At 39.2% G+C, this 26,868-nt stretch overlaps 2 protein-coding genes across 5 annotated transcripts in view; both read left to right on the forward strand.

The window, feature by feature from the left end:
- Nucleotides 1–656: 656 nt before the first annotated feature.
- Nucleotides 657–16,266, forward strand: LOC6031221. Of its 2 annotated transcripts, XR_005277404.1 has the most exons (5): nucleotides 657–768; nucleotides 13,954–14,218; nucleotides 14,278–14,401; nucleotides 14,589–15,632; nucleotides 15,779–16,212. XR_005277404.1 is itself a non-coding variant. In XM_038255344.1 (4 exons), the coding sequence occupies exons 2-4, from the start codon at nucleotides 14,019–14,021 to the stop codon at nucleotides 15,887–15,889; spliced, it is 435 nt and encodes a 144-aa protein (XP_038111272.1). In that variant the 5' UTR covers nucleotides 657–768; nucleotides 13,954–14,018; the 3' UTR covers nucleotides 15,890–16,266. The 2 variants fall into 2 exon arrangements, 1 of the variants encoding a protein (XP_038111272.1); XM_038255344.1 differs by lacking the exon at nucleotides 14,589–15,632 and having other exon boundaries at nucleotides 15,779–16,266.
- Nucleotides 16,267–20,413: 4,147 nt separating this feature from the next.
- Nucleotides 20,414–26,868, forward strand: part of LOC6053789 (homeotic protein female sterile) — a 52,771-nt gene continuing 46,316 nt past the window's right edge. For all 3 annotated transcript variants that reach the window (XM_038257218.1, XM_038257220.1, XM_038257221.1), the window contains exon 1: nucleotides 20,414–20,549. The gene's annotated coding sequence lies outside the window, so the exon portion shown is untranslated. The remainder of the gene's footprint in view (nucleotides 20,550–26,868) is intronic.

Consider the following 26,868-nt stretch of genomic DNA (forward strand, 5'->3'; position numbering starts at 1 on the left):
GAAATCGTTAGCCAGAGAAAGGTATTCGCATCAAAGGTTCTTGAGATATATGGTGGTTACTAACCGAACCGTCTCAGTTGAAATATACTGTGGTAATGGCCAAGTCCTGCCAAGACGGGGGTTCAAATACATACATGCATACAAATCGTTTAAATCAAAAAAATGTTGAAAAGTGTTACTTTTCGAAACAAGTTTCAACTTTTCAGCACCTATTTCAGTGCTGAAAAGTAGAACTTTTCAGCATTTATTTTGAAATGTGTTGCTATTCGATTCTGTTATTTTTGGTACAGAAAATAGGCTATTTTGTCGTTCAAGAATGACAGGAAATTAAGTAGTTTCACGACGGAATTGCAAAAATTAATATTACTGCCCTGTAAAGAGCTCTAAGATGAAGTTCTCCGTCAAAAGATCATCCCGTTTTATCAGACCGATCATGAACAAAACTATATCATTATGACATTTTCATATATTTAGACATGAAACAAAAAAAAACTTGAAACAACTCAGTTCCACCTTTCGAAACATCCAATTCAACCCTGAACCATACAGAACTCACGACTCTCCCGTCTCTCGACTCACAAATCTACTCACAACTCAGGAGAACCATTGCTTCGTTGCATACTCAAACTCATTTCACGCAGAAGAGCGTCAGTTACGTTTCAACCCGGTGCGCAGACGGACGCGAGTCTTCGGTGTCTTTCGATACAAGAAATCCCGCGAAGTTCGATCATCCAGCTGTTGAGCTCCCTCCTCCTCCTGTGCTCAGTGGTTAGTAAATTTTCGCTTAATTTACCTACGCCGTACGTACGCCGTCTGCGCTGAACGATGTCGTTCAGACCTTCGAACGTTTCTTCGAATCAATCCGTTGGAAGAGCTTCGAGCAAGACAGCGGTGTTCACCGAAGGGACGATCACTGCGCCAGGAAAAAGCCATTTAGCAGCTCAAACAGTACGGAAGAAGTGGTAGCGGCAGCAAAAACAGTCTTGACTAATTGAGATTGAGCGATGCAGCGTTTTGAGCGGGGGTCGCACGTAAGGCACACAACGTCACTTGTGGTCAAAGGATTGGAACGAACGAAAATTGTTTCAAAAGCTGGAGTTGAGCTCGCTCATGAGCGGTTTCGATTTGGTTTGCTGATCGTTCTGCTCGCGTGGGTGACTTTGTGACGGCAAGCCGAAACTGCTGGTGGTGGTTTTGTAACCAGCCTGTTGACAAGAAGCGGATAAGTGAAGGTTGAACGTACCGAGCGAGTGCATGCTAATTCGGTGAACTCTAGAGGTATAGAGTTGGCTTGTTGAGAGGAACGAGTTCCGAAGGAAAACAGCAGTGGTTACAGCAGAGAGTTAAACAGAAGTTATAGCTGCAGCTGCAGGTCTGTGAGGTCATTTGCGCGCGGTGAATACTAACAGATCAACGGGATTACCTCGGTGGACTAGCTCATACCGAATGTGCAGGTTTCCTTTAATGGACTTTTCTTGCTGGTTGGTGGATGGTAGGGCGTGTGTGTATGGTCTGTGGAGTTAATGCAGAGCGGTCATCTAAGAGATCTTGGCGGTGATGACTCAATTCGTGGAATTGTTTACCCGTCTAATGGGTTGGTGAACGAACACAAGCGAAACCGATTTTCTAAGAAAAAAAAAACTATTCAAATGAAAACCACTATTTAAATTATTCTATTGGTAATCATTTAGAAAATTGCTTTTCTGACTTTTTTGATTTATTAATATTCGTATAGAGCAATTCCAGCTCAAATCAGGATTTTTCTGGTACTTTTGTAACCGACCCTCTCCGATTTCAATGAAACTTTGTAGACATGTTATCCTAGGCCTATATAAGCCATTTTTGTGTATATGGAGCCAAAAGTACTCGAAAATAACATTTGAGAAGGGCGTAAGGGTTTTAGATATGTTTGTATTTTGTAATTTAAAAATTACTGTATCTCGAAGCCGTTGCGTCGTATCAAAAAGTGGTCAAAGACAAACTTGTAGGAAATTGGACGGGCTTTCTGAAAAAAATACACTGAAACAAAAATACACGCCACATCTATGAGATTTTTTGATTTTTAAGCCTAAAACTTAAATTTAAAGGTGATGTCACGATTTTTTCGATCAAAATTTTGAGGAAATAGCCTAAAATGTTACCAAAAGACTTACAAAAAATGCAGAATGGTATGTCTCTCCTAAAAAAATACAAAAATCATTTACTAAAACAGTTTTTTTGAAAAGTGGTCTATTTTCAGTTATTAGCAATGTAGTTAAGCTTATATCTGTAAGCCCTTACATCCAATTGAAATGCTGTCAAAGACAAAGCTGGAATTGCTCCATAATAAAGTCAAACTATAATGCAATTCCAATTAATGTGGAATTTACACTATATTATTGCACTCGATTACAAGTCCATTTCAATATTAGTGGGATCAAGGCATCATTCCTTTATTCATTATTACATTTCAACCATGTTTAAGTTAAGTTCTTCAATCAATGTAAATTTAAGATATTTTCGTTTAATTTTAGACACTCGGTCTAACAATCCACATCAAATGCACTTTTCTTCTACAGCTAATCAAATTGTAAGCTCGATGATTCTTCCATCACCATCTTCATCAACACTGCCATTGATCCAACGCCAAACAAAACCCCAAAAAACGCACGAAATAATTCAATTATCTTCGATTAGGCTTATCTCTCCGGTGTGTACGGAAACCGCCCCAGGTTTGACGGGAAGTCTCCGAAACTACAACCAGACGACCGATCCTATCCCAGGGAGGAGAGTTGATGAGAAAGCGAAAATTAATACCCACACGGGATGATGGGAAACAGAAGCCACAAGAGTGAAAGGAGGAGATGCGAATGATGGGCTTAATCAACTAATTGGCGGTCTGTATTTCTTCAAGAGTGATGCCTTAACCTTGCTCCCTGATGAATTTGGAGAGAGATTTTACCTGGTAGAAACAGGGAATAAAACTTTATAGGTTATGCTGCAAGTTTTCAATTTTGTATCAGATACTTGCATCTTCATGGCTGAAAAGTGTGGAATGCAATTTGTGCAACGTAAATTTTCAAAAAATATTTAATTTGCGAATTTTGGATAAAACGTCTAAGGGTTCATCAGGGTCAGATTACATAGTGCGAAAGTGAACGGTAAACAGTTGTTATTATCTCTTTTTTTTTTTCGAACGGATTTTCCGTCCAATTATATTCGGCAGTAATTAAGTTTTGCCGCGGCTTGTTCCGCACCTAATGCGGTTCGTCGCTTGTTCGCGTACGTGAGATGTGCGAGCGTGCGAGCGTTGAAGTTACCAGCCCGGTGCAGTCATCCAATTGAGCCAATGTTTATTAATTTCAATTGAATTGGGACTTTTTTATGGATATTTAATTTAAACAGCAAAACTTGTTCAACCCTTTCTACACTATGCAGCCTCAAAAAAGTGTATAAATAACACTTATTTTTATCAAAATATCTGTGATCCGGCCCCAAAAAAAAAGTGTATTAAAAACACTAAAATACTTACAACTTTTGAAAGGGTCGTCAGATCTTCAATCTTATTTGCTCGTTGGAAAGGTCTTTTGATTACCTATGTAACGATGGGTCGCATGATAGATCCGGACAACTTTTTCATCAAAATATTTGAGATCCGGCCTCAAAAAAGTGTGTAAATAACACTTAAGTGCTCATAACTATTGATGGGGTTGTCAGATCTTCAATCACGTTGGAAAGGTCTTTCAATACATTTCTAACAATATGACGTGTTTTCTTACAAAAACCACCCTTTTTACAATCTTCCGAAGTTAAGCTAAAATTGTTTTTTAGCATAACTTTTGAAGTACTTTTCTAAACTTCATAATATTAATTAGGGTCTTGTGAGACTCCAAGACGGATCGAATGAGACCAAAACGGTCCAAATCGGTTCAGCCAGTCCGGAGATAATCGTGTGCATATTATTCGGTGCACGGACTTACAGACATATACACGCACAGACATTTGTTCAGAATTTGATTCTGAGTCGATTGGTCGATACGTGAAGGTGGGTCTACGAGGTCGAACAAAGAAGTTAATTTTTCGAGTGATTTCAAAGCCTTTCCTCATTGCACAGTGGTACCGAAATCTAGTGACAAAATTGATGGCCACACGAGCTTTGGTGTCTTGGGGACAAATGATCAGGGTCAATAGGGGCATCTTTTGGTATGGTGGGCATTAGAGTGGTCCAAATTTTAGGGTGGTTCAGAATTTTTATTTTGGCGGGATGACGAGATAGCGCTTTGGTGTCTTCAGAAAAGTTGCAGAGAACATCATTCTGAGCAACTTTGCTCAAAAACAACAAAGTTCAAACGGAAGTTTATGTAATTTAGGTTGAAGTGTTTATGAAAAATGAGTTTTTGAATTTATCAACTCAGGCTGTGTAGCTGGTGTGTTCACATTTGTAGAACTTATCAAAATACACATTTATCTTCCGAGATAAAATCGGACCTTTAAAACGAAAGTTATAGCCAAAATACGAAGAAAGACGCCATTTGAAATGTGAATAACTCCAAAGGTGGTGGAGTTTGACCTCGCTCAGAAGTATCTGAGTACATTTGCTTATCTGGGTCTTTTTGTTTAACTTATTTAATCTCAATTTGAAAATGAGCATTTTTAATCGTTTTTGCTCATAACTTTTGATAGAATTGACCAAAATTTTTCAAGAATAAAATGTTCTTGACAAGCTCTACAATTGTCTAGAAGGGCTCAAAAATGTACAAAATGATCTAGTGGTTGTAAAAGAAGAAACAAGTTTTGGCTGAAATATTTCAGGAATAAATTAAATTATTTTGTTGATTCCTGAAATATTTCAGCCAAAACTTGTTTCTTCTTTTACAACCACTAGATCATTTTGTACATTTTTGAGCCCTTCTAGACAATTGTAGAGTTTGTCAAAATGAACATTTTATTCTTGAAAAATGAATTTTGGTCAATTCTATCAAAAGTTATGGGCAAAACGATTAAAAATGCTCATTTTCAAATTGAGATTAAATAAGTTAAACAAAAAGACCCCGAGATATTTTCAGCAAATGTACTCTAAAATGTGTACTTTCAGATACTTCTAAGAGCGAGGTCAAACTCCTCCACCTTTCGAGTTATTCACATTTCAAAATGGCGTCTTTTCGTCGTATTTTGGCTATAACTTGCGTTTTAAAGGTCCGATTTTTACTCTTGGAAGATAAATGTGTTTTGATAAGTTCTACAAATGTCTAGAACACACCAACTCGCTACGACACAAGCCTGAGTTGATAAATTCAAAAACTCATTTTTCATAAACACTTCAACCTAAATTACAAAAATGGCTCTAGAAACTTCCTGTTTGAAGATAGACAGCAAAGTTGCTCAGAATGATGTTCTCTGCAACTTTCTGAAGACACCAAAGCGCTGAACCCTAAAATTTGGACCACTCTAATGCCCACCATACCAAAAGATGCCCCTATTGACCCTGATCATTTGTCCCGAAGACACCAAAGCTCTAAATCTCAACGTGTGGCCGCTATCAATTTTGTCACGCTAGATTTCGGTTTCGGACCACTGTGCATTGAGGTGAGGAAGGCAAACATTGTTGAATCATGATGAGAAAATAAGTTTCAGAACCATACAAAAAATTTAGGCTTATTTTAGAGATTTTGATTTTTTATTATTATGGAACGTTAAGAAAACTGACGAAAACCATCCACAAAAAAACAAACCCATCTTCCGCCCCTAACTTCAAACTCCGTTCCTACAAAGTGAAAATGATTGCGATTTGATGTTGAGGCTGTGAAGCGAAAATTAGGACTGTAACACACACTTGAAGAAGAGGAAGGCGGCAGCAAGCGCCAGATTATGATTGTTTTCGTTCCATTGGATGATTGTTGTTGTTGCTGCTGCTGTTGATGATGATCGATAACATGCGTTTTGTTCCAACGATTGAGAAAATTGTGGTTTGGTTGAGCGTTTTAGCAGAATGCATTGTGAATAAGAGACGAGTTGTTCCTTTTAATTCCGCTATATATCATATAGCGGAATTAAAAGGAACAACTCGTCTCTTTGTATTCACAGATTGAAAAGTTACACAACTCGCAATAACATGATTGAGTTGCGTAACGTGATTAACTATGCTAAAGAGGTTGATTTTACGATTCCTTTGAGATGGTGCAAACTTGTTCTTGGAGACCAAATTTGGCAATTTGATTTAGATTTTCAGATCTGAAACTCGTTTCGCTGAAGATCAGTTGGTGGCATTTGCGTGATCTTTAAATGTTGCTTGACATTTAGTTCCATTCTAAGGTGGATCAAAATTTGAAAAAATGCAGAAATATTCAAAATATAAAATTTAATTAAAATCAAACGAATTTTCTTTCCGTTTACCAGGTACGGTCAACCGTTCCGAGCAGAAAACAAGTCGACAGTGAGCGGTCCATAAATAGCGAAACTTATTGTTACTCAACTCTGCGCGTGTGATGCGACTTAGCAAACACCTCCACGCCACAAAACAGCCGAGTCAACTTGGCCCGCGTGAAGGTAGCTACAAGTTTAGTCATTACAGTCCGCATGGCTAATTCTCCTTGAAGATGAACCTAGTCTGTGTTGTTGAGCGGAAATTGATGTTTTATATGTTGAAAGTTTTTGCCGAGGATGTTCAACGCCCATTCGGTACGGTCCGTTGACCGTTGTATAATAAGTCCGGTGATCCGGATACACCTTTGAGTCCAGTTAGACAAGTTTGTCAATAAAAATAGTTTTATTGCTTTTAAGCTGGACGACATTTCGATTCCAGTTCAATGCCTGGGCTCCCACGCTTGGATGCTAGGGCGGTCGTCGATTTTGCAAAGTAGGCGAACTACGTCACAGAATCGAACCGAAGTGGGACCAGCCCTATTGGATTGCTCCTGGAGCTGGCGAATGTAGGTTGATCACTCTATCGCTCGCTGGCGTTGTGGCACATTTAGCTGCGCAGAGGGATGGAGAGAAAAAAATAGTCACGATCGACACTCCATGATCTACTCCCAAGCGAAGGGGTTGTCCACAAATTGCGTAGTTATTTGTTAAAGATACACTACGAGACTTACTAACTTTGATTTAATTTTTTTTATCAATTTCAATTCAAACAAAATTAATAACGTAATTCGCGACAGACCCACCTCCATCGTAACACTTACCTGGAGAGGGAAACGTAATAGCCCACCTCTTCGTCACACACAATCCGGGCCTTGGATTGGACCGTGATTGTGGCGACCTGGAACTCACCCTGGATCTATGAGTCATTCGCGAACCCAGACCTCGACACGAAGAAGTAGCGGTGTGGTCGACCAACGCAAAGCTACGCTTCCCACGACGAGTCAGATTCTGATGGGACCTCTTCTGGTCATCCCCATTTCTCCGACCAGTCAGTGGGTTAATTTATTCCGCTCGAGCATTTTTGTCAGCATTCTTTACCCGGTTACAATACTGAGGCCCAGGTTTGGGATGGCGACCACGCCAAGTCGGTACCGTTACTGGTCCACTTCTGGTGTATGGAAATTTTTGTTTTTTTTTTCAGTGAGCTTATTTGAATAATGAGGTTGTGTAATTAAACAGATGTACGATTTAAGTTGACTCGGTACTCCTGATTGGAGTCAGTCAAGCACATTGAACTAATTAAGATGAACAATTTATACAACGCCTGGGAATGTGAAAAAATCAAGATGTAATTAAAATATACATCTCTTTCTAGATATAAATTTAAAAACAATAGTTCTACAGCTTGGATTTTTGCTTGGCTTGAAAAAACTTGACATTTCGCTGAACTGTTTTGTCAATTTTTATGGCATTTTATTCATAATCCTCAACCACAAACCTCGAAAATTAAATGCTCCGAGATTGCATAAAAATCATTAAGTATCCATACAAACTCACTTTCTTTTAACCGTTCATCGAGCTATACAATTCAATCATCGCTCAAATTTGACACAAACTAGCTAATTATTAGGTGAGCGCGCTCGTTCATTCACACGCAATCGATCATCGAACGCGCGGTGAAAAGTGAGAGTGCATACATTATACTCATGCTTCACTCCTCCCTCGCATCCACTCAATGGTTCGATCACTCTCATTGCAGTAACAAACTTCAGAGCATCGCCATTTTTTCGCGTTTTATACATTCCAACATTTTGTTAAAATAGTTCGGGAAGCTCTGAAAAATTGTTTAAAATTGCTTAAAATAATTGTTCAAAAATTGAAAATTCTCTTTTCAAAACATTATCCAGCATGTATAATTAACCAGCGTCACAAATCGCACCCCAAACTGGCGGCCCACTTCAAAATAAAACCGCGAAAATTGCATCGCAATCGGTTTTCTTCTGCTCTGGTTTCATTGTTTCGCCGCGCAGCTACGGGTTTGTAATTAGACAAATTGTTTTAAACTCCCGGTAAATAGGATAATTGCTCCGCGAGCCGTGGGGCTTGTGCGGAATGTTTCTTTCTGCTGTTTTCTGCTGCCACAAGTTTTGCATCTTTTCTGTCAGTTCGAATGTTTCCCGCATAATAATGATGTAAGAAAAACCGGGGGCGAATTTTACTGACTGACGGCGGCTTGTTCCCTATCAATTACCCGGACACCGCGGCGGCGGCATCAGTCATTTCAGCAGCGGTAAACGTCCTAAATTTTTCCACTGAACTAGATTAGATCGGCCCGATGTGATCTCATTAATGGAAGAAAATGAATTATTGAGGTCCAGCCACATCTCGTAAAGCTTAAGAAGAAAAATCAAGGACGCCGAACTCTTTTGCTTCAGCAAACTGAAAGAGAAACCGGATTGCCGTGGAGCTTGCGACCACAAAACTGGTTGGAAGTCTCTTGGCTTGACTGCTGCTTTTAAGTTCGACATACGAACGAGGAGATGTGCGTAAAGTTTTGCATCTTTTGGTGTCTGGTTTCACCCAGTCTACGCTTGGGCGATGAATCAGTCCCATCCCATCCCGGCACAGAGATGAATGAATTTTTATGGGCGTCGTTAAAGTTTAGGGCTGTGAAACAAAATCCAAAGGAAGAAAATGATGACTTTCACTAGCGTTTTAAAATTGTCAACATAAACATGATACAATAATCACGCTTACGCCGAGATTCGAACCGGTGCACGTTGGATCTCAGATGTTAATTACTCGATTTTTAATGTACCAGACAGCGATGGAAGAATCATCATCAAAAGAAAATCTTCAAGCGTTCATCAAGAGATAAAATCAGAAGAGAACATGGCTCTCCTCTCTCGCTCACGAAAGATCGGTAAAAGGAATCTAAAAAAAATATTATCTTGATTATTAAGCGGAACATCTTTTTTACTACTACACTGGCAAGTGTAACGCCACACGTCGAAGAATTACCGGTCACTTTTGTAGATGGGCAATGTATGTAAACAAAGCGAAATAAATAATTTTAAATGGAGCTGACAAGGAAATTCACAAAAAAAAATCCATCAACAGATTGATTTTTCTTGGAGAAGTTCGGGAGCGATTTTCTTTTGCATGATTTGTCTCCTCTCTCTCTCTTTCGCGGGTGAAGAAAGCTCGCTAGAGAAAAAGATTTGTTCGCGATTATTCTTTGCAAACATATTTTTGTAGAGGGGAAAAAATATATCTAAAAGTAACAATTTTACTCGATACGAGAAAGAGTAAAACTGCTGAAATAAGTATCGTGTTTTATATCTGTTTGCTTTCTGTGGTGAAAATTTCATAATATTCAATAAACTGTGTCTCAATAAAGTCTAAATTTATTATCCATCTCAGATCACACTTTTTACTTAAATACAAAATTTTCTAAATTTTCAAGACGTCATTTCACGATGAATCAATTATGGTTCTCTTGGAACGAGCTGTTCAAAGTTCAAAGTCAGAAAAAGACGCGGAGCAAATTTAAAAAAAAAAATCAAGGTAACATTGTGCTTAGCAAATCTATCCTATAAACATATGAAACACAACAGCTTATAAGACCTTTAAAAAACCCTAGTAATAAGCTTTATCGTTGTGGAGAATAAAATCATAAATTTATCAGTATTTCGTCCCTTAAAAAAATATTACGTGATATTAATGAACTATTAGCGGAACTATAACTTCTAATAACATTGCACTAAATTTAACTTCTGCTGCTCGATGCGATGATAACAATTTCAATCTTACCAAAGCTATGTATCTCAAGCTATCAATTTTGGTCCTATCGGGGCCAAGCGCCACTTTTTATCAAGACGTCACGTCGTAAACCCAAGGGGTTAGACACTGAGTGATATTGTGAAATTTTGAATCAATTTGAGTAAAATTGAGCCACACTGAGTCACTCGCGTTTCTCAAAATTTCTCAATCTTCACAAATGACGCAACGAATTTTGACAGTATGACCTCGCACCGAGAACTGTCATATGCAACTGACAGTTCTAGCAACAAATTAGGCGAGCAGTTTATTTTGAGGAAAATTTATTTCAATCAAAAAAGTTAGTTGAATACTAGCGAAATGGACTTAGGTACTAATCATTAGCCTTGCAGAACTCACTTTCCGAGAGTGGTGCTGAAGTTGCTAGGTAGTCGTCACGACGAAAAATCTCTGCTTTCACGAAGCGCCTGTAGCACGATCAAGCGCAAGATCGCAATCTGTGGCGAGTTCGAGAAGTTTCTGATTACGATTCCGTAAGCAGGATGTGGAGCAGCGCTAAGAGATCCAGCAGGTTGGTCATTCCGAACGGACGGTTGGATACGGCGGGACAAGGAGGTGAATGAGGAGCAGCCGAACTAAAAGTGACAGTGGTGGCGGCGCAGATCAAACAAGGCCACGGAAAGGCAAAGGCTGACGCGAAGAAAGAAGATGCGGAAAACCGTGGCGTCATTGGCATTGACCATCAACACGTTTCAATATTTTCCTTTCAGATGCAGCTGAGGCTGTTTCAATGAGAGGATTGAGATTGGGATGGAGATCGTGTTTGCGGACGAGAGAGGTTCTTGAGGTTTCAGGGATTGCATCGACATCTCAGTTTGGACGATCAAAACTAGAACAAGTCGAACACGTCGCGGTTCAGTTCGCGGTTGAGACGACGAGCAAGAGCTACCTTTCATCAGTCGACGGGACTCAAACAGCACCATGTCGGCGATCCTGCTGCCTTGAGTATCTTTTCAATGGAACCGTAACCCTTTAGCAAGAATCGCCACCTGAACTGCTGCCAGAGTACAGATCCTGCCAAGGTTGCTAACCTCGGTGCGACGCATAAAAGTGCCACATTGAAACGACCTGCAGTCCAGCGTCAATCTCCAACCTTCAAGCGCTAACTCATCCAAACAGCGTCAAAGTCGGCGGCAAAACGCTGCGCAACCCGCAGATGGTGGCGGTGAAGACGAAGACGACGGAATCGACCGGCTTTGCGGAGGCGTTAGCAAGGACGAAAGTATCGGCGTCCAGATCCACGTTATCGTCACCACCACGACCATGATCATCGACATCTCCCCGGTGGCAGCGCTGGCAGTCGACAAGTATCGCAGCAGTCGATGACGCAGGATGCGGACGACCCGGCGCCAAATTAGATACGGACCTAGCGGTGGTGTCGCTGGATTTTCTTGTGGACGCAAACAACGATTGATCGCAGATACGGCACGACGCAGATAAAGCATTTTTCTAAAGCCTATGTAATTTTGCGAAAAACAGGGGGGATTTGGTTTTAAGGCTCTTGTTTGTTGTGTATAATTGATAAATATAATTTCAAAATATAAATAAAAGAATGTTGAATCTATTTTTTCTGGTTGAATTTAAAGCTACAGTCGGAATGCGCCCCGTAATGCTGCGCCGTGGCCAATTTCGCTTGCTCCGGGAACAATATCTCTAACGGATTCGAAAACTCCGTCTTGAGGTGGCGCTACACCATCACTCGTCCTCCAGCAAACGGCGACGGTGCCATTAGCAAAAATCCTCCGTCGCACATTCACGATCCGTCCGACCAGGAGTTACCGCAGCCCAGTCTCTGTCAAATCGCGGAACTGGAACCGTTCTAGAGGGAGTGGTCAATCACTTTTACTTTTAATGTTGCTTCCCGAGCGGTCTGTTCTGGTCCATGAGCTATCGATTTATGCCTGGAAGACGTTGGTGGCAGATTTTTTTTGAGATTCGGGCCCTGTTCTGATCAAATATAATGTCATGGAAATGATTAGCCGGAAGACTTCTTCAGAGTTGAAGCAGGGTATTCATCCACGGATCTGGCACTACAGCAGACCTTAACCTACTGCTGAAACAGTAACGGGGCCAGATTTGCGGTATTAAATCAGTGATAGGGGTAAGCAGCTTCAAGTCCGTAATTACGGCCAATTGCTTCTTTGAAACGCCCTCCGATGACACCAATTTTGGCCTCCAAACAATGTCACGGAGCCACCCATCCACATTGTTTAGAACCTGTTGCAAAGTTGGACGTCAGCCTGACTAACAGCCTCATCAAGTTGTTTCCGCAAAAGTCGCCGCCGCTGATGAGGAGCCTGCTGCAGTGATTGTCGGGTGGCTTGATGCCGGCTGCTGAAGATCATGCTATAGGTGGCCAATACAAGCTAGACATCCGGGTCGGTTGGCCCCACAGTCCGTGTCCAACCAAGAGAATCAGGAGTTTCCAAAGAAGTCTGGCGATGACGGCAGACACGGATGACTAGTCAGCCGTGGAAATCGCAGCGATTGTGTAGCGATCCCGTGAATTGAGGTCAGCGGCCGGATGTCCTGGTAACAATTTCCAGAATTTCTTTCAAGTAGGTAGTTTTCGTTTGTAAACATAAACATCTTTCGAAACGAAAAAAAAAAACAACCATTCAAATATTCCGTAACCTGGCTTCGAATTACTCAGGAGAACAAAAGAGTAACATTGAGTGAGATTGAGTAACTTTGAGAAAATGAGTCACTCAGTTTTTCTCTGTCCTACCCCTTGCGTAAACCAGTTTTGCAATGCTAAATTGAAAAAAAAGAATCTCATCCGAGGCGCAAAAAAGGCGATCGCGCGCGCCCCTTTGAAATGCCAAAAGCTGCATGAAAAGTTCCGATCATGTGGCGCATAACCAGAACTTTGTGAGGGTGGCCGTAAGCTGCGAACGAGATTTCTACGAAGACGTTTTACGACACTGCTGGCGTAGTTTATGGACAACCCTGAGCATCTAAGTGCGGTTGGTACGCCGCCGAGTGACTTGTGGTTAGACTTGTAAATTTATACCCCTGCATCGAGATTTGCGGCAAACGATAATGCACTCTGAACTGAACTGTGTGGATCCAGAAGAAGGTTTAACAAAGCTAGAAGGAACCATTGCAACGGAGGTCTAGAGAACGCCCCTGCCGGCGATGCATTCTTCAAATTGTCAACCGCAGCAGGGACGTTGCAGCTGGCGGCAAATCTCAAAGATTTGAATCATGGGACAAAGTCGGGGTCAGTTCATGAATAATGGAGCTGCACCGGAACAGGTCATTGTTCTCTTTGACAGATGCGCTGCTGCAGTTCAAGAGTGACAATTTGATGCCGACGAGGCGATGAAAAGCTCATTTCACAGGCTTTGCCGACATTACTGCCTCGTTGACTTTTTGATCCATAAAAAAGCATGAGAATTTGCTTGTTTTCTTTGGTTAGAGCATCGTCGAAAATGGCAAATTGCGGAAGAATCGGTAAAGTGCAAGGTCGAACCCACTTAAAATGTGGATTTAGAGAACGTGCATACGGAAGACGTCGCTCTCTTCAGCGTTCGTGTCATCGCTGAATAGGCTAGCAAACAGTTTATGGCAGCCGGCGCGCCATTATGGCAACTTGACATGTGGCGTCGGCTCTTCGCACCCCGAAAGTGATTGAGATTTGCATGAATGCAGGTTTCACAAGCAAATTAACCTTGGCATCGTAGACGCGCGGTTTCCCTTGTTGAACGAACCTCAACCATCTCCGATCTAAACAATGGCCCTTTTCTTCTTTTTTTCATTTCCATGCAGACTGACAGACACCGATCAGGTGGCCCAGATTTCATCGCGTTTATCGGTTACGGTGGGTGGAAAACATGAGTAAATACGCGATCGTCGTGCTTTGCGCCGTGGCACTTGCGGTCGCCCAGCTGGCCGAGGCCGCCAAGGAAAAGCACATCAAGTACAACAAGGAGAAGGACATGATGCGGAAGTCGATCGTGTACGACAAGAACACGCCCGACGTGTTCTACTGCCCGACGAACAAGCCTACCGGAATGGACAAGATGATCGTTAGGTATGTGAAAATTAAAAATCCCAGCTTAACTTGTTGATCATATCCCAATAAATTTACAGATCACGCCCCATTCACAAACTTTGCGAGTATGAAGGCAAACCACTTCCAGAGGACTACAAATCCGACTGCTACAAGGATCTCGACGAGAGTGACTACGCGTGCAAGGAGAAATACAGGATCATGGTAACTTGAGCGCCATTGGGTGGCAAATTGGATTAGATTCATTATAGTTATTTCTTGTTTTGTTTTGTTTGATTGGCTTCATTGCGTTAATTATTGCACCCAATTATATATAATATTCGTTCACAGCCGAACGAGGATCGTACTAATCATTCAATGGTGATTTTTTGGTTCTTCTCGCAATTTTCAGAAACGATACGCCAAAGATAATGTCGAGATCTAATCAAAGCCACTTTTACACGCCTAATAAAAACAAGCGAAAATACCAATAAAAGCTACCATCCACACCCACACACTTTCAAATCAGCCAACCAACACCAACACAGCGCCACGCAGTGCACCACATAAGAGAATCTTCTATGCTAGAAACATGCGAAACTTCTTCGCAAAAAATGACTTTACTGACTTCTACAAACCCGTTGACTTTCACCAGTCTGTTTTCCGATTAGATTGTCCCACCCTTGATAACAATTTTAATTGTACTCTTCTTTTCCCCTTCAAAAATCGTAACAAATTTTCCTTTCATTTTCTGCATAACGAGAAAAAAATTAATTCGTAACGAATAAAAAATACTGCTTCCCTGCCGATTTAATGCCAAATTAGATAAACTAGCTAAAATTTCCAATAAGCGTTCTATCTGAAAAAAACGAAGATGAAATTTATGAGGTTTACAAAGATGAGAGGTTTCAACTAGCGGTTACCAAATAATAACATCAAAAAACAAAAACATTGCTTCCTAACTTTACAGTAATAAAAATAAAATGTAATATAGTAAAATTCAAACCGAACATTTAAAAATGGGACACAATTGACAGCACAACAATCTTTACATATTTTTTAACAATGTGCTGTTCAAACATCCGAGTATACTATTTTCTGAATATTTTTCATATACTTAAAATATGACAAACCATCTACACTCTACAGCCTATCAACACACTTTACAAATGTATCAAAATAACCAAAATCATAATGTTATAGCTTATGATGAATGGCTTTAGAAACCGCCTAAGCTTTTATTAATAACAGTAACTTAATTTTTTATCATTAACATAGTATACTCCTCATCCCTATATCCATAACCCAAAAATACTAACATTCCTACCCAACTTTGAGACGCCTTCGACCACCTTCGACGCCAAAACCTTAACTTGTACAAAAACGCCATATATTCGCAATCTGGGTTGTTTGCAAAAAAGCAAGAAACATTCACAGGACTCGCAGTTAGCAACAGGTACGTATGAGCGTTCCAAAAATGGCTTGCGTTTACTTCAATATGGAAAGCTTAATTTTAAAACCCTCTCACCAGTTCTACTAACTATCTTTCTAATACATTCATAAAAAAATAATTACTGATAGTTTTACCCAAACATTCAACAGATGCGAATGCACCCACCAGGCAGTGACGCGCCCTTCAATGGCAGCCGGCTGAGTCGGTTCATCGATATGGACGAGGACATGAAGCGAGTTAAGTCGAAACGGCAGCTGTAGGCCGAACCATCCTGGTCGAGACAGCGGAAAGTGTTATGTTTCTGTAAATAATCCAATTGCCATATGTTTAAATTTATGCCACAAAAGAAACGAATTGGAGCAAGTCATGTACGCCAATACTGCACAACCTTAACGTTCCTTAAAATGGGAAACTCACGTAGATGGAATGTGAAAACCATGGTTGTTTCATCAGCAGCATTTGTATTTGTAAAGATTGTTTTGTTGTTGATACTATCTGGGTAATAGTAATTTAGTGGAAACGAAGTTCTGAATGTTTTGCAAAAAAGGTTTTTTTAATCTTTAAAAACAAATTTAATAACAAATTGCTTGATGCGTAACAAATATTTGGGTTATCTGAACAAATATGTTAAAAAAAATACTGTGACTTATTGAAATTAAAACGTAACAAGAAATCGATTACACTTTTATTTCTAAACATATCCGACTACCCCATAGCACAGAGCACTAATTTGCAAATGATCGTCCATTTGCAAAAAAAATTGTATTTAATTATTAGAATGAAACTTTCTCTATTTACTCCGTACTATCCGAGAAGATATTTTGATTCCTGCAAACATTTATTTATCTAATCTGGAAATGATTTGGTGTCTTTGATAAAGTTGGTGGTTATATAAGTAAGTAAAAAAGTATTTTTTTTTTTTTCAAAGATTATGTCGCCCCCTCCCTCTCCCCCTTCAATGTTGGCATGTTAAATCAGGGGTGAACACAAAATATTTTTTAACAAAAAACGAAATTTCCACGGAAATCGACATGCAATCAACTGCAAACAATACGATATCGTTTTTGTGATGTTTAGAACTATATGAAAATATTTCGATTTTAAGTGAAGTATTTATCCTATAGATCCTATCTTATAAAAACATTCGTATATTTGAGTCTCGACTGTACTGTACATCAAAATTTCACCTAAATAAAAAAAAAAAAAATAAACGAGCTCAAACATGCGCAAAATTAAATCTCGGATTAGTTTGTTATAGGTTCTTAGCGCCTCCCTCAAACAAAGCCTTGTTTCGATCGGTTTGCAATAAAATTAAGAATAATCATTATCAAAAATACTTTGAATTGTTCATATCTAAAGTTTTATTTGACAAGATCCTATAAACTTTGGGAATCTCACAGCATATATGGGGCATTAGGGTGATCCAACAGCACAAACGTGGGACATCTTTAGAGATATGATTTTGGGCAAAATTACTAGAGTTTAGAATGTGAAAACTTTCAATAGAGTATGGTTCTACTTGCTCCTAGGGTCTCAAAACTACTAAAACGTGATTTAGCAAAAACATGTTTCGAGTTTTAGGTATCTTTTTACAAGCTACCATATAAAGTTGTAGAAATTCTAGCATCCAAATATGAGTCCGGTTTATAGCATGAAACGAATAAATATCAAATTCAAAAATGGTTTTCCATCTTATATGGAAAATTGAATCGCTTTCAAAAGACTTAACCAAAAACGTGGAGTTGTTTTATGGATAGTTCTGTTCACTAAAGGACAACTTTATTTTTCCATACAAATACACCCTAACATCCAGAAACCACGTGGACACTTTGAGGGGATTTTATATGGTTGTCTTTCATATGTTTATAGGACCTAATCTAGAATTGTCCTCGATTTTGCGATTTCAAAAACATAAACGGTTTGGCTGACCACTTAAAAAACGTAACCTAATCCACCTTTAGGTGGTTGGTGCCAACATGTTTAACAAATCAACTTTATTACTCATTTCTTTTGATAGGGTTCGCAGACCTTCTATATTCTTGGCTCATCGGCAAGGTCTGATAAAAAACCTATTCAACGATAGTTCGCAGGGAAGATTCAGACAATATTTCTATCACAATATCTGAAATCCGACCTCTAAAGAGTGTATAAATAACACATAAGTGCTTATAATTGTTGATAGGGTTGTCAGATCCTCGATGTTATAGGCTCATTTGAAGGGACTTTCGATTATCTAACTAACGACAGGTCGCATGATGAACCAGGACATCATTTTTATTGAAATAGCTGTGATCCGGTCTCCAAAAAGTGTATAAATAACACTTAAGTGCTAATAACTTTTTATAGGGTTGTCAGATCTTCAATGTTTTAGGCTCATTTGAATGGTCTTTTGATTATCTAACTAACGACGGGTTGCATAAGGGACCCGGACATCATTTTCATTGAAATATCTGAGATCCGGCCTCCAAAAAGTGCATAAATAACACTTAAGTGCTAATAATTTTTGATAGGGTTGTCAGATCCTCGATGTTATAGGCTCATTTAAAAGTTCTTTCGATTATCTAACTAACGACTGGTCGCATGATGAACCCGGACATCATTTTTATTGAAATATCTGTGATTTGGCCTACAAAAAGTGTATAAATAACACTTAAGTGCTAATAACTTTTGATAGGGTTGTCAGATCTTCAATTTTTTGGGCTCATTGGAAAGGTCTATTTAATACCTTTCTGAAAATGTATAACATGATAGGTTTTCTTGCAAAACCACCCTTTTTACAATCTTCCGAACATACGCCAAAATTGTTTTTAGCATAACTTTTGAAGTACCTAACTAAACTTGCTGATTTTAAATAGATACCTATGGGACCCCAAGATGGATCGAATGAGACTAATACGGTCGAAATCCGTTCATCCAGTCCGGAGTTAATCGAGTGACAATTTATTTGTCCACCCACCTACACACATCCACACAGACATTTCGACGTCGTCGTGCTATCTTGTCACACCCGCCATTTTGACGTTCCGAGAAAAACGCGTTTTAATGTTTGACCTTGAATATTCAAAAACGAGAGCACGCAATGTAAACAATAACAAACACGTTTTGTTTGGCTGGCCATTCTGTGCGTTTCCTAAAGTTTGGTTGAAGTTGGTTGTGAGTCCTGAGTTATAATTACAAATGTTTACGGTAGTCTAAAATGACAAACGCATCCTGACTTTCCTGGCCTGAAATCCCTTTGGCCTTTGTCACACTTACATCAATTTTCATGGAGGACAAGATAGCACGACAAGATTGAAACTACTATATATAAAGTGACAAAATGCACGGAGGTTTTTCGGTTTTTGTTGAATATCTCAGGATTGAAATCGAATTTTGGGGATCTGTGAAGGTCAAAAGGTGAGGCATTGTGAGCTGCACAAAATGGCGTTCTTAACTCAATTTGGCCCAAAATGCACGTACGACAAGTTAGCACGATGGCGACGATTTGCTCAGAACATGATTCTGAGTCGATATGTATACGTGAAGGTGGGTCAACGAGGTCAAATTATTAAGTTCATTTTTCGAGTGATTTTATAGCCTTTCCTCAGTAAAGTGAGGAAGGCAAAAGTATCTAAATATTTATGCACCTTCACGTTTTGCTCTAAACTGAAAAACAATGAAAATTCAGTATTTTTTCTGAGGAAAATGCAAATTAGCGCACTAGGTTGTAATGGCTGATAGGATCTATTGCAAACTAACCCGAAAAATCAACATTAAAAATGTATTAATTTTAGGTTGTTCCAAAAAATTTCCGTAGTCGACAATTGAAAATAAGACAAAGAAAAAAAGTGTGGCTCACTTTTCCGAAGTGAAATACTACTATCGAGAAATTAAATGTGAGAGTGTGTGCGTGCAACATGGAGTTAAACTTTTCAAAGTGCCATAGAGTTATCTAAGCCCGCTCTCACGCACACTAGCACGCCATTTGTTTTACTGGACGGTACAAAATTTAACCTCACTTTTTTTCGTGTACGTACACGCAATACATGCGCACGTAGATAACTCTATGGTAATCTTCACAGCAACTTCACAGAAAGTTTAACTCCATGTTGCACACACTCTCACATTTAATTTCTCGATAGAGTTATCTACGTGTGCATGTATTGCGTGTACGTACACGAAAAGATTGAGGTAAAATTTTGTACCGCGAGCAAAACAAATGGGGTGCAAGTGTGCGTGAGCTCGGGCTTAGATAACTCTATAGAGTTATCTAAGCCTGAGCTCACGCACACTAGCACACCATTTGTTTTGCTGGCCGGTACAAAATTTAACCTCAATCTTTTTCGTGTACGTACACGCAATACATGCGCACGTAGATAACTCTATACTTTACCTCATTTGTGAATTGCGCCTAAATTGCAAACGCTTCATTGAGTAAAATTCTCATTCGCAAACCCCTTGTTTGCAATGTTACCAGATTTTTCTGAAAGATCTGTAAACTGAAAGCCCAGCATATGTAGTACAGACTCTTTATGTGAGTTGGAATAATAATTTTCGTTGATGATTATCCAATTATTTCCAAATATAAATGTATTGAAATATTTTTCTTAAAATCTTTTCTATGAAAGCATCAATAAATATTTTTTTTTTTTTGTGAATGAATAACTTTATTACAGAACTTTGCGATTTTTCTGCAGCAAATTTAAATGCCCACCAGATGACTGATGGACTTTGACAGCTGAGTCGCGCGCCCTCTCTCCCTCTCGCCCAGAAAACCATCCACCGCGAACACACACGGTCGCCATTTTGTGGTTTTTGGGCGTTTATCTCGCTCTCCCCGTCAGTCGTCACTGTCACTGTATTCGATTCGATTCGATCTGAAGTTGTTCGATTTTCCTGGCCCCCCGAAAGTCTTTGATTGCTTGCTAATTTGCGCTCCAGGTAATTGCCGTGAGGTGTCAAGTGCTTCGTCGAAGGGTTGGGCATCGCGGAATGTTGGAGTTTCCTCGGGAAAGTGTTGGAAAAGTGCGAAAAATTCCATAATTGGGTTGTGGGAATCTTCTACTTCTTTCCTTTTTCCCCTCGTTTGCTTTTCGTGTTTCTCTCCCGTACCACCCTCCTCCCCCTGCTCACGTACGGTTTTGGTCGTTTTCTGTGGTGGGATTGCAACAAACAGTGTGTGCGTGAGAGGAGGGCACAAAAGAGAGAACAGGTGAGAGCGATTCGCTCGCCGCCTTCGTGTCAGCAGGAGCAGCAGTGTTGGCAGATTGGTGATGCTCTCGCCGGAGAGAGCGACTTGTGAATGAAAGAAACGGAATCAGAAGAGCACAACACACAACTACTACGAGGCAAAAACAACAACACAGCGGAACAGCAGCAGCAGCAGCAGTGGAAAAGTAACGGCAAGAAAAAGAAAACGGATTATTTTTGCACAACTACAAGCACGGAGAGAGCCAGTCGAGAAATGAGTGGAGATTGTTGATGACGATTTGGAATTTTCTGCAGTTTTTCGGTTTAAAAGTTTAACATAATTTTAGGATTGACTAATTTATTAGCTAATTAATACGATTCCAACAGAAGCGGATAATGTAAGTAAACAAACTGAATTTATTTTTAATGCAATCGTAACTCAACAGTATGAGTCGATAAACAGGATTCATTCAAGTAAGAATCAATCAGGACTCTCATTTACATTTATCAGAATCCCATTGAAAGACAATGGAAACCAAAGACATTCAATTCCTTCCGGATGGAACCCATCTTTTGTCACGTTCCATTTGCATACAGTCAGCCGCAGTACCTGTGAATATCTCTCTCTCTCTTCGATAGAGTTTCGATTTACTACGCCACACGCTGTGTGTGTGTGTGTTGTGCGCGGGATTGTTTTGTGTGTTGCTCAATCTCGCAGCGATTTCACGCACATCAACACAACCGTCACCACTCTGTGTTGCTGTTTGCCAGACAAACTGGTTTGTTGGTGAATGGGCTGCTCTGCGTAAATGTTGACTCTTTTTTTTCGAAACACGAACGCAGAAAATTCCTTTTAGTGGTGGAAAATTGTGAAAAATATTGTATTGAAAGAGCAACTGTTATTGATTCTAAACTTCAGCTTGAGAGACCACCCATGGTTGTACTTCTCCGTTGCTGAACAGGACCGTAACATCCTATAAGCACAACCCATCACATTCTTTAGCGATCCAGTGGTATTTCCCTTATCAACAACATACAATAATGCGCCAAAATAAGGTCGCCAAAACTCGAACCTGTGTTAAAAGGTAACAGTCATTGGCCACCAACGGTGCCCGCCATGTCAGTTAGTAGATCTCAGGGAGAAGATTCAGGAATGTTATTGAACTTAGGTTAATGGTGAGCTCTATACGACGATTTCTCGAATATTTATATCTCGCTAGAAATTTAAAAAGAACCTAATCATGAAACAATTTCAAATCATAAAACAAAGAATCCTGGCTCTGGTGAGTTCAGAAAAACCTCTTTTGACGTGGAGTCGTTACGCTTTGTATTTCTTTGATTTCTCTGAAACCATAACACACTTTTAAAAAAACAATTAAAGCGACTTGTATATCTGCTTACTAAAATATCTCCAAGACGAAGTACAAACAGTTAAATAAGTGAAAAAAAAATTAATTGTGTTGTCATGGTTAACAGTGAAAGAAAAATTTGAATATTTCCATAAAGTGTATGCAAAATTCCATTTAAAGTAGTTTTTCAACATTTTGTACTGAAAATTCCATTTAAACAAAAAAAATCGTCAAATGCTTAGCAAATTTTCCAAATTAAGTTAAACAATTTTTATCACCAAAATATATTATTTAACTCTCTACTGCCCAAATTATTTTTTTCTGAAATTTTTATTTTTCCCGTGTTCAGGAGGTCATTTTGAGCAACTTTTGTTCTACGAAAAACTTGACTTCTCTTATTTTATGTTTTTCTTGTTTCATTTATAGTATTTTAATTTGCATTTATCTTGTTTAGTTTATGTTTGTTTTTGATAGTATTTGGCCTATTCTACCACCAATCACCACCATTATATTTTGCCTATCTATTTTTTCATGTTTTTGCAGTCACCGTGGTGCACCGGGACCGTGGTGTAGGGGTAAGCGTGATTGCCTCTCACCCAGTCGGCCTGGGTTCGATCCCAGAAGGTCCCGGTGGCAAATTCTGAGACGAGATTTGTCTGATCACGCCTTCCGTCGGATGGGGAAGTAAATGTTGGCCCCGGTCTAACCTAAAGGTTAGGTCGATAGCTCAGTCCAGGTGTAGGAGTCGTCTTCCTGGGTCCTGCCTCGGTGGAGTCGCTGGTAGGCAGTTGGACTCACAATCCAAAGGTCGTCAGTTCGAATCCCGGGGTGGATGGAAGCTTAGGTGTAAAAAGAGGTTTGCAATTGCCTCAACAATCAAGCCTTCGGACATCAAGTTTCGAGTAGGAATCCCGTAATCGGGAACGCCAAGGCAATGCTGTAGAGCGAATAATTTGATTTTTGATTTTTTTTTAATTTTTTGCGTGTTATTCACATTTTCTGCTATAAAATGGCACAATTATCATTTAAATTTTGACCACATGCGTTGAGGCTTAGTCTGGGACACTAGCAAAATTACTGCATACTTCTTTTTACTTAATCTATAGGAAATAAAAACACAGCCAAAGTTGACCCCTAAAAAATCATATTTTTAATAACATTGGCAAAGTCACATAAAACAAGTGATTTTTGGCAATTTTTGAAATCGAAGCCCGTCTTACGGCGGGGTTGGGTTGTAGAGGGTTAAATTTTACTCACCTGCATGCATTTGCTCATCGTCATTTAACTAAAATTAACAAAAATTTAAATCGTAATTGTCAAAACTGCTATTTATGCATTATAAAATGCTTTAAACTACGCATTGTATAATCCGTGGGATGTAACAATCAAAGCTTTTTTTGATGGAAATTTACAAATAATTTACTGAATTTCGTAAGACTAGTTTTAAATATTTCATGACATTTTTTACAACTGCTTTAATAGGCCCATTTGACAAATTTGACAAAACAGTTTTTTTTCGTGGCATTTCACGGTACATGTTTGAGCAATTCCAGGCCGAAACAGGATTTTTTAGGTACTTTTTTCTCGACCCTTTCCGATTCCAATGAAACTTTGTAGACATGTTATCCTACGCTTCTATAATCCATTTTTGTGTATATGAAGCCAGTTTCACTTGATAATGACATTTGAGAAGGGCGTAAGTGTTTTAAATATTTTTGTATTTCGTAATTTAAATATTGCTGTATCTCGAAGCCGTTGCATCGTATCAAAAAGTGGTCAAAGACAAACTTGTAGGAAATTAGGCGGGCTTTCCGAAAAAATACACTGAAAGTAAAAAAACACTCAATTTTTATGAAATATTTTGATTGCGAATGATGCTGATGGTACCTCTTCAGTTGACGCTCAGGCGAGGAACATCCTGGAAGGAGCGTCACTGACTACGTCCGTAGTCCTGTTAGATCATACTTGATCAAGACAGTATAGCTCTGGTTCCTTGCAAGTGTCCTATTTTCTTACCTCCACGTTGGCTTGGTTGTCATGATGACCTAGCTGGTGGCCTGTGGAAACGGATCGTAAACCTTTGACCACCGTGGGTCAAAGTCGAGACGGCTAAAAGAAAGGGCGCGACAATGTGGGAAAGGGAAGTCATTTGTGATTGTAGACGGTATTGTTTTGATTCGCAGTATGTTGAGTCAACTGCTGTGGATGTACCTGAAACATCGCACAACGGGTTTCTCTTCTTTCCATTTCATCTACCACCTATCTTCTGTTTATTTTGTTTCACTGATTTTCTAACGCGGCTCTGTTTACTATCCTCCATTTGATTTCGATTTTACTCATTTGATTCTCTTATTTCTCAACGCTTTTTCACTCTATTTTACCAATTGATGCTGCTGTAACATACCTTCTGCTTTCCCTGCTTTCCCCCTTCCCAATCAATCAATCAATCAATCCTTAATTTGGCAGTCAATTTTGTTTATCATGTGCCTTTTCTTTATTTGTCTATTTGAATAATTCAATATTCATTTTGGGCCAATATTCAAATTTGGGCCTATAAATTGCCCTCAATACAATCTAAGCTTGTTTTTTACCTCTATTTATTAATTATTGTTAATTTCTTTATCTTCTTCATAAATTACTATCTTTCTTTTACTATTGATTCTTCAGATAGTATATTTCTTTCACTGTCCATTGTTTTCAATCTTTACCCTTTTCTTCAAACAAATGAGGTTCGAGCCCTTACTCATTTTTGGAGTGATCAAAGAATTAACACAAATATTACTATTGTACTTTTGAAAAACTTTTATAAAATGCTTAGGACCAAAATTGTAACAAAACACCGCGACAAAAGAAATAGCAACATAAAAACACGACTCAACACTAGGAAAGATTTCAGGAGAAAACAAAACACAGTAAAATAACAACTAGTTTTTGAATTCAAACTAAAAATAAAACAGTTTTTGCTTTAATGAAAGTTGTTAGGCACACTATAAATGGTTAGGCGCTTATACTTACATCAAACCCTACGTAATGTACCACCCCCGGCCGAGTTAAAATGCGTAACCGGAAAAGAAGGTGTGCATGCCTGGCACGAACACTCAAAGCGTGTTCTAGCGTGCTGCTCGTACTGACTCAGAGCAAGGGTGAGATGTAGGTGTAAGGGCAGTGCGTGTTCGTCGGGAACCTAGTGCATAAGATCGGTCAAGGCCCGTTCTTACACTGAAAATTGCGAATTGCGAATTGCGAAAAAGTCAAATTTAAATGTGAGCCCACGATTTTTTTCGTTCAAAATTTTTGTGAAAATAGCCTAAGATTTTACAGGAAGACTCACGAAAAATGCAGGATGAAGCAACTCTACTAAAAAAATACAAAAATCATTTACTGAAACTGTTTTTTTTTTCAAAAGTGCTCTAAACTTCAAAATTTTCAAAAACTGAATGCGGGAATTGAGTTTCCAGACAATTTTACAAAAAAAGTCTCCATATTGACAATTGTCCTAAGTCCAATCCTTGTAAAGTTACAGCGGTTTAAAAAAATGTTAAAAATAGGTTTTTCGATGGTTTTTGGCAATTTATAAATGACAAACTTGATTTTTATGTGTGTGTGTGTGTGTGTGTGTGTGTGTGTGTGTGTGTGTGTGTGTGTGTGCAACCAACCAAACGGGACCCCGCTTTCGCTTCTTACAAATTGAGTTGTTTCCATGTATTTTTTTTAGATCTACATTCTATACATGCAAATAACTCGCATAGGCATTTGGAAGGTGTTAGCTCTGCCGAGCTTCGGTGACCCATTTCTACGCTGGCTAGCCGAGCGCGAGGTACTTCAGCTTTATCGACAAGCCCCGCCCTGAAGAACGTTTGGACCAATCGGATTCAAACGTTATTTAGAACTTCCGAACCCTTGTCAAATGGACAAGGACCCAGCGCGTATATAGTTGATAGTAACAGTATTCCTAATTCCAGTCATAGCTCACCAAGTCGCGAAGGCATAGTGATTAACATTTTTGCTTACCAATCCAAAGGACGGGGGATCGAACCCCGACTCGAGCGACTTTGATTTGTCGTTTATGTTCATAGATTTAGATTTATGTGTTCTTAACTTTCTCGTTGGGAGCAGATGGGAATCGAACCCAGAACCATTCGCTTACAAAGCGAACACCGTAACCAGTCAGCCACGGCCGCTCCCATGACAAACTTGATTTTTATGTCTCGAAAATATTTTCACCGTTAAGCTCGTCCAATTTCCCTTCAGTTTATTCTTGACCACTTAAAGTGTCCACGTAGTTTACGGGTGACCCCTTTTTACAGTTATACTCCTGTCAAAAATGCTTAAAATATCAATGAATTTTTGAAAAACATTACTTTATTTAAGTTGTTTGTATTTTTCCGATGTGTGAAAATTAAAAAAACAACAGGTTCTAAGGCCAAAAGTTCCTTGAAAAAACTTACAAAACTATGCATCCAATATGATGGGCTTATGCTTTGGAATAAATTCAATATTTTGTACTCGGGTGAAGAAAAAAAAGGTTCGCTTTAATTTTTTATGAACAATTATCATTTAAAGTGGCAGGGGTATTTTTTTTACAAAGCAGTATCAATACAAGGTTATAAGAACTTCAAACAAAATATAAACAAAACATGAAGTTTGCCGAAATGTTTAAAAACAATATTGTTGTGTTACGATTCACATTGGTGGTACTTTATGGCGATCTCTATATTTTA

The sequence above is a fragment of the Culex quinquefasciatus genome, chromosome 2, assembly GCF_015732765.1.
Source record: "Culex quinquefasciatus strain JHB chromosome 2, VPISU_Cqui_1.0_pri_paternal, whole genome shotgun sequence".
In the NCBI taxonomy this organism is placed as follows: Eukaryota; Metazoa; Arthropoda; class Insecta; order Diptera; family Culicidae; genus Culex; species Culex quinquefasciatus.

What these genes read in the sequence shown, in the direction of transcription:
- LOC6031221 (XM_038255344.1), top strand. Translation starts at nt 14,019, where the DNA reads ATGAGTAAATACGCGATCGTCGTGCTTTGCGCCGTGGCACTTGCGGTC. An exon ending in ATGGACAAGATGATCGTTAG is followed by an intron (nt 14,219 to 14,277) that starts GTATGTGAAAAT and finishes ATAAATTTACAG; the next exon opens with ATCACGCCCCATTCACAAAC. An exon ending in AGGAGAAATACAGGATCATG is followed by an intron (nt 14,402 to 15,778) that starts GTAACTTGAGCG and finishes AACATTCAACAG; the next exon opens with ATGCGAATGCACCCACCAGG.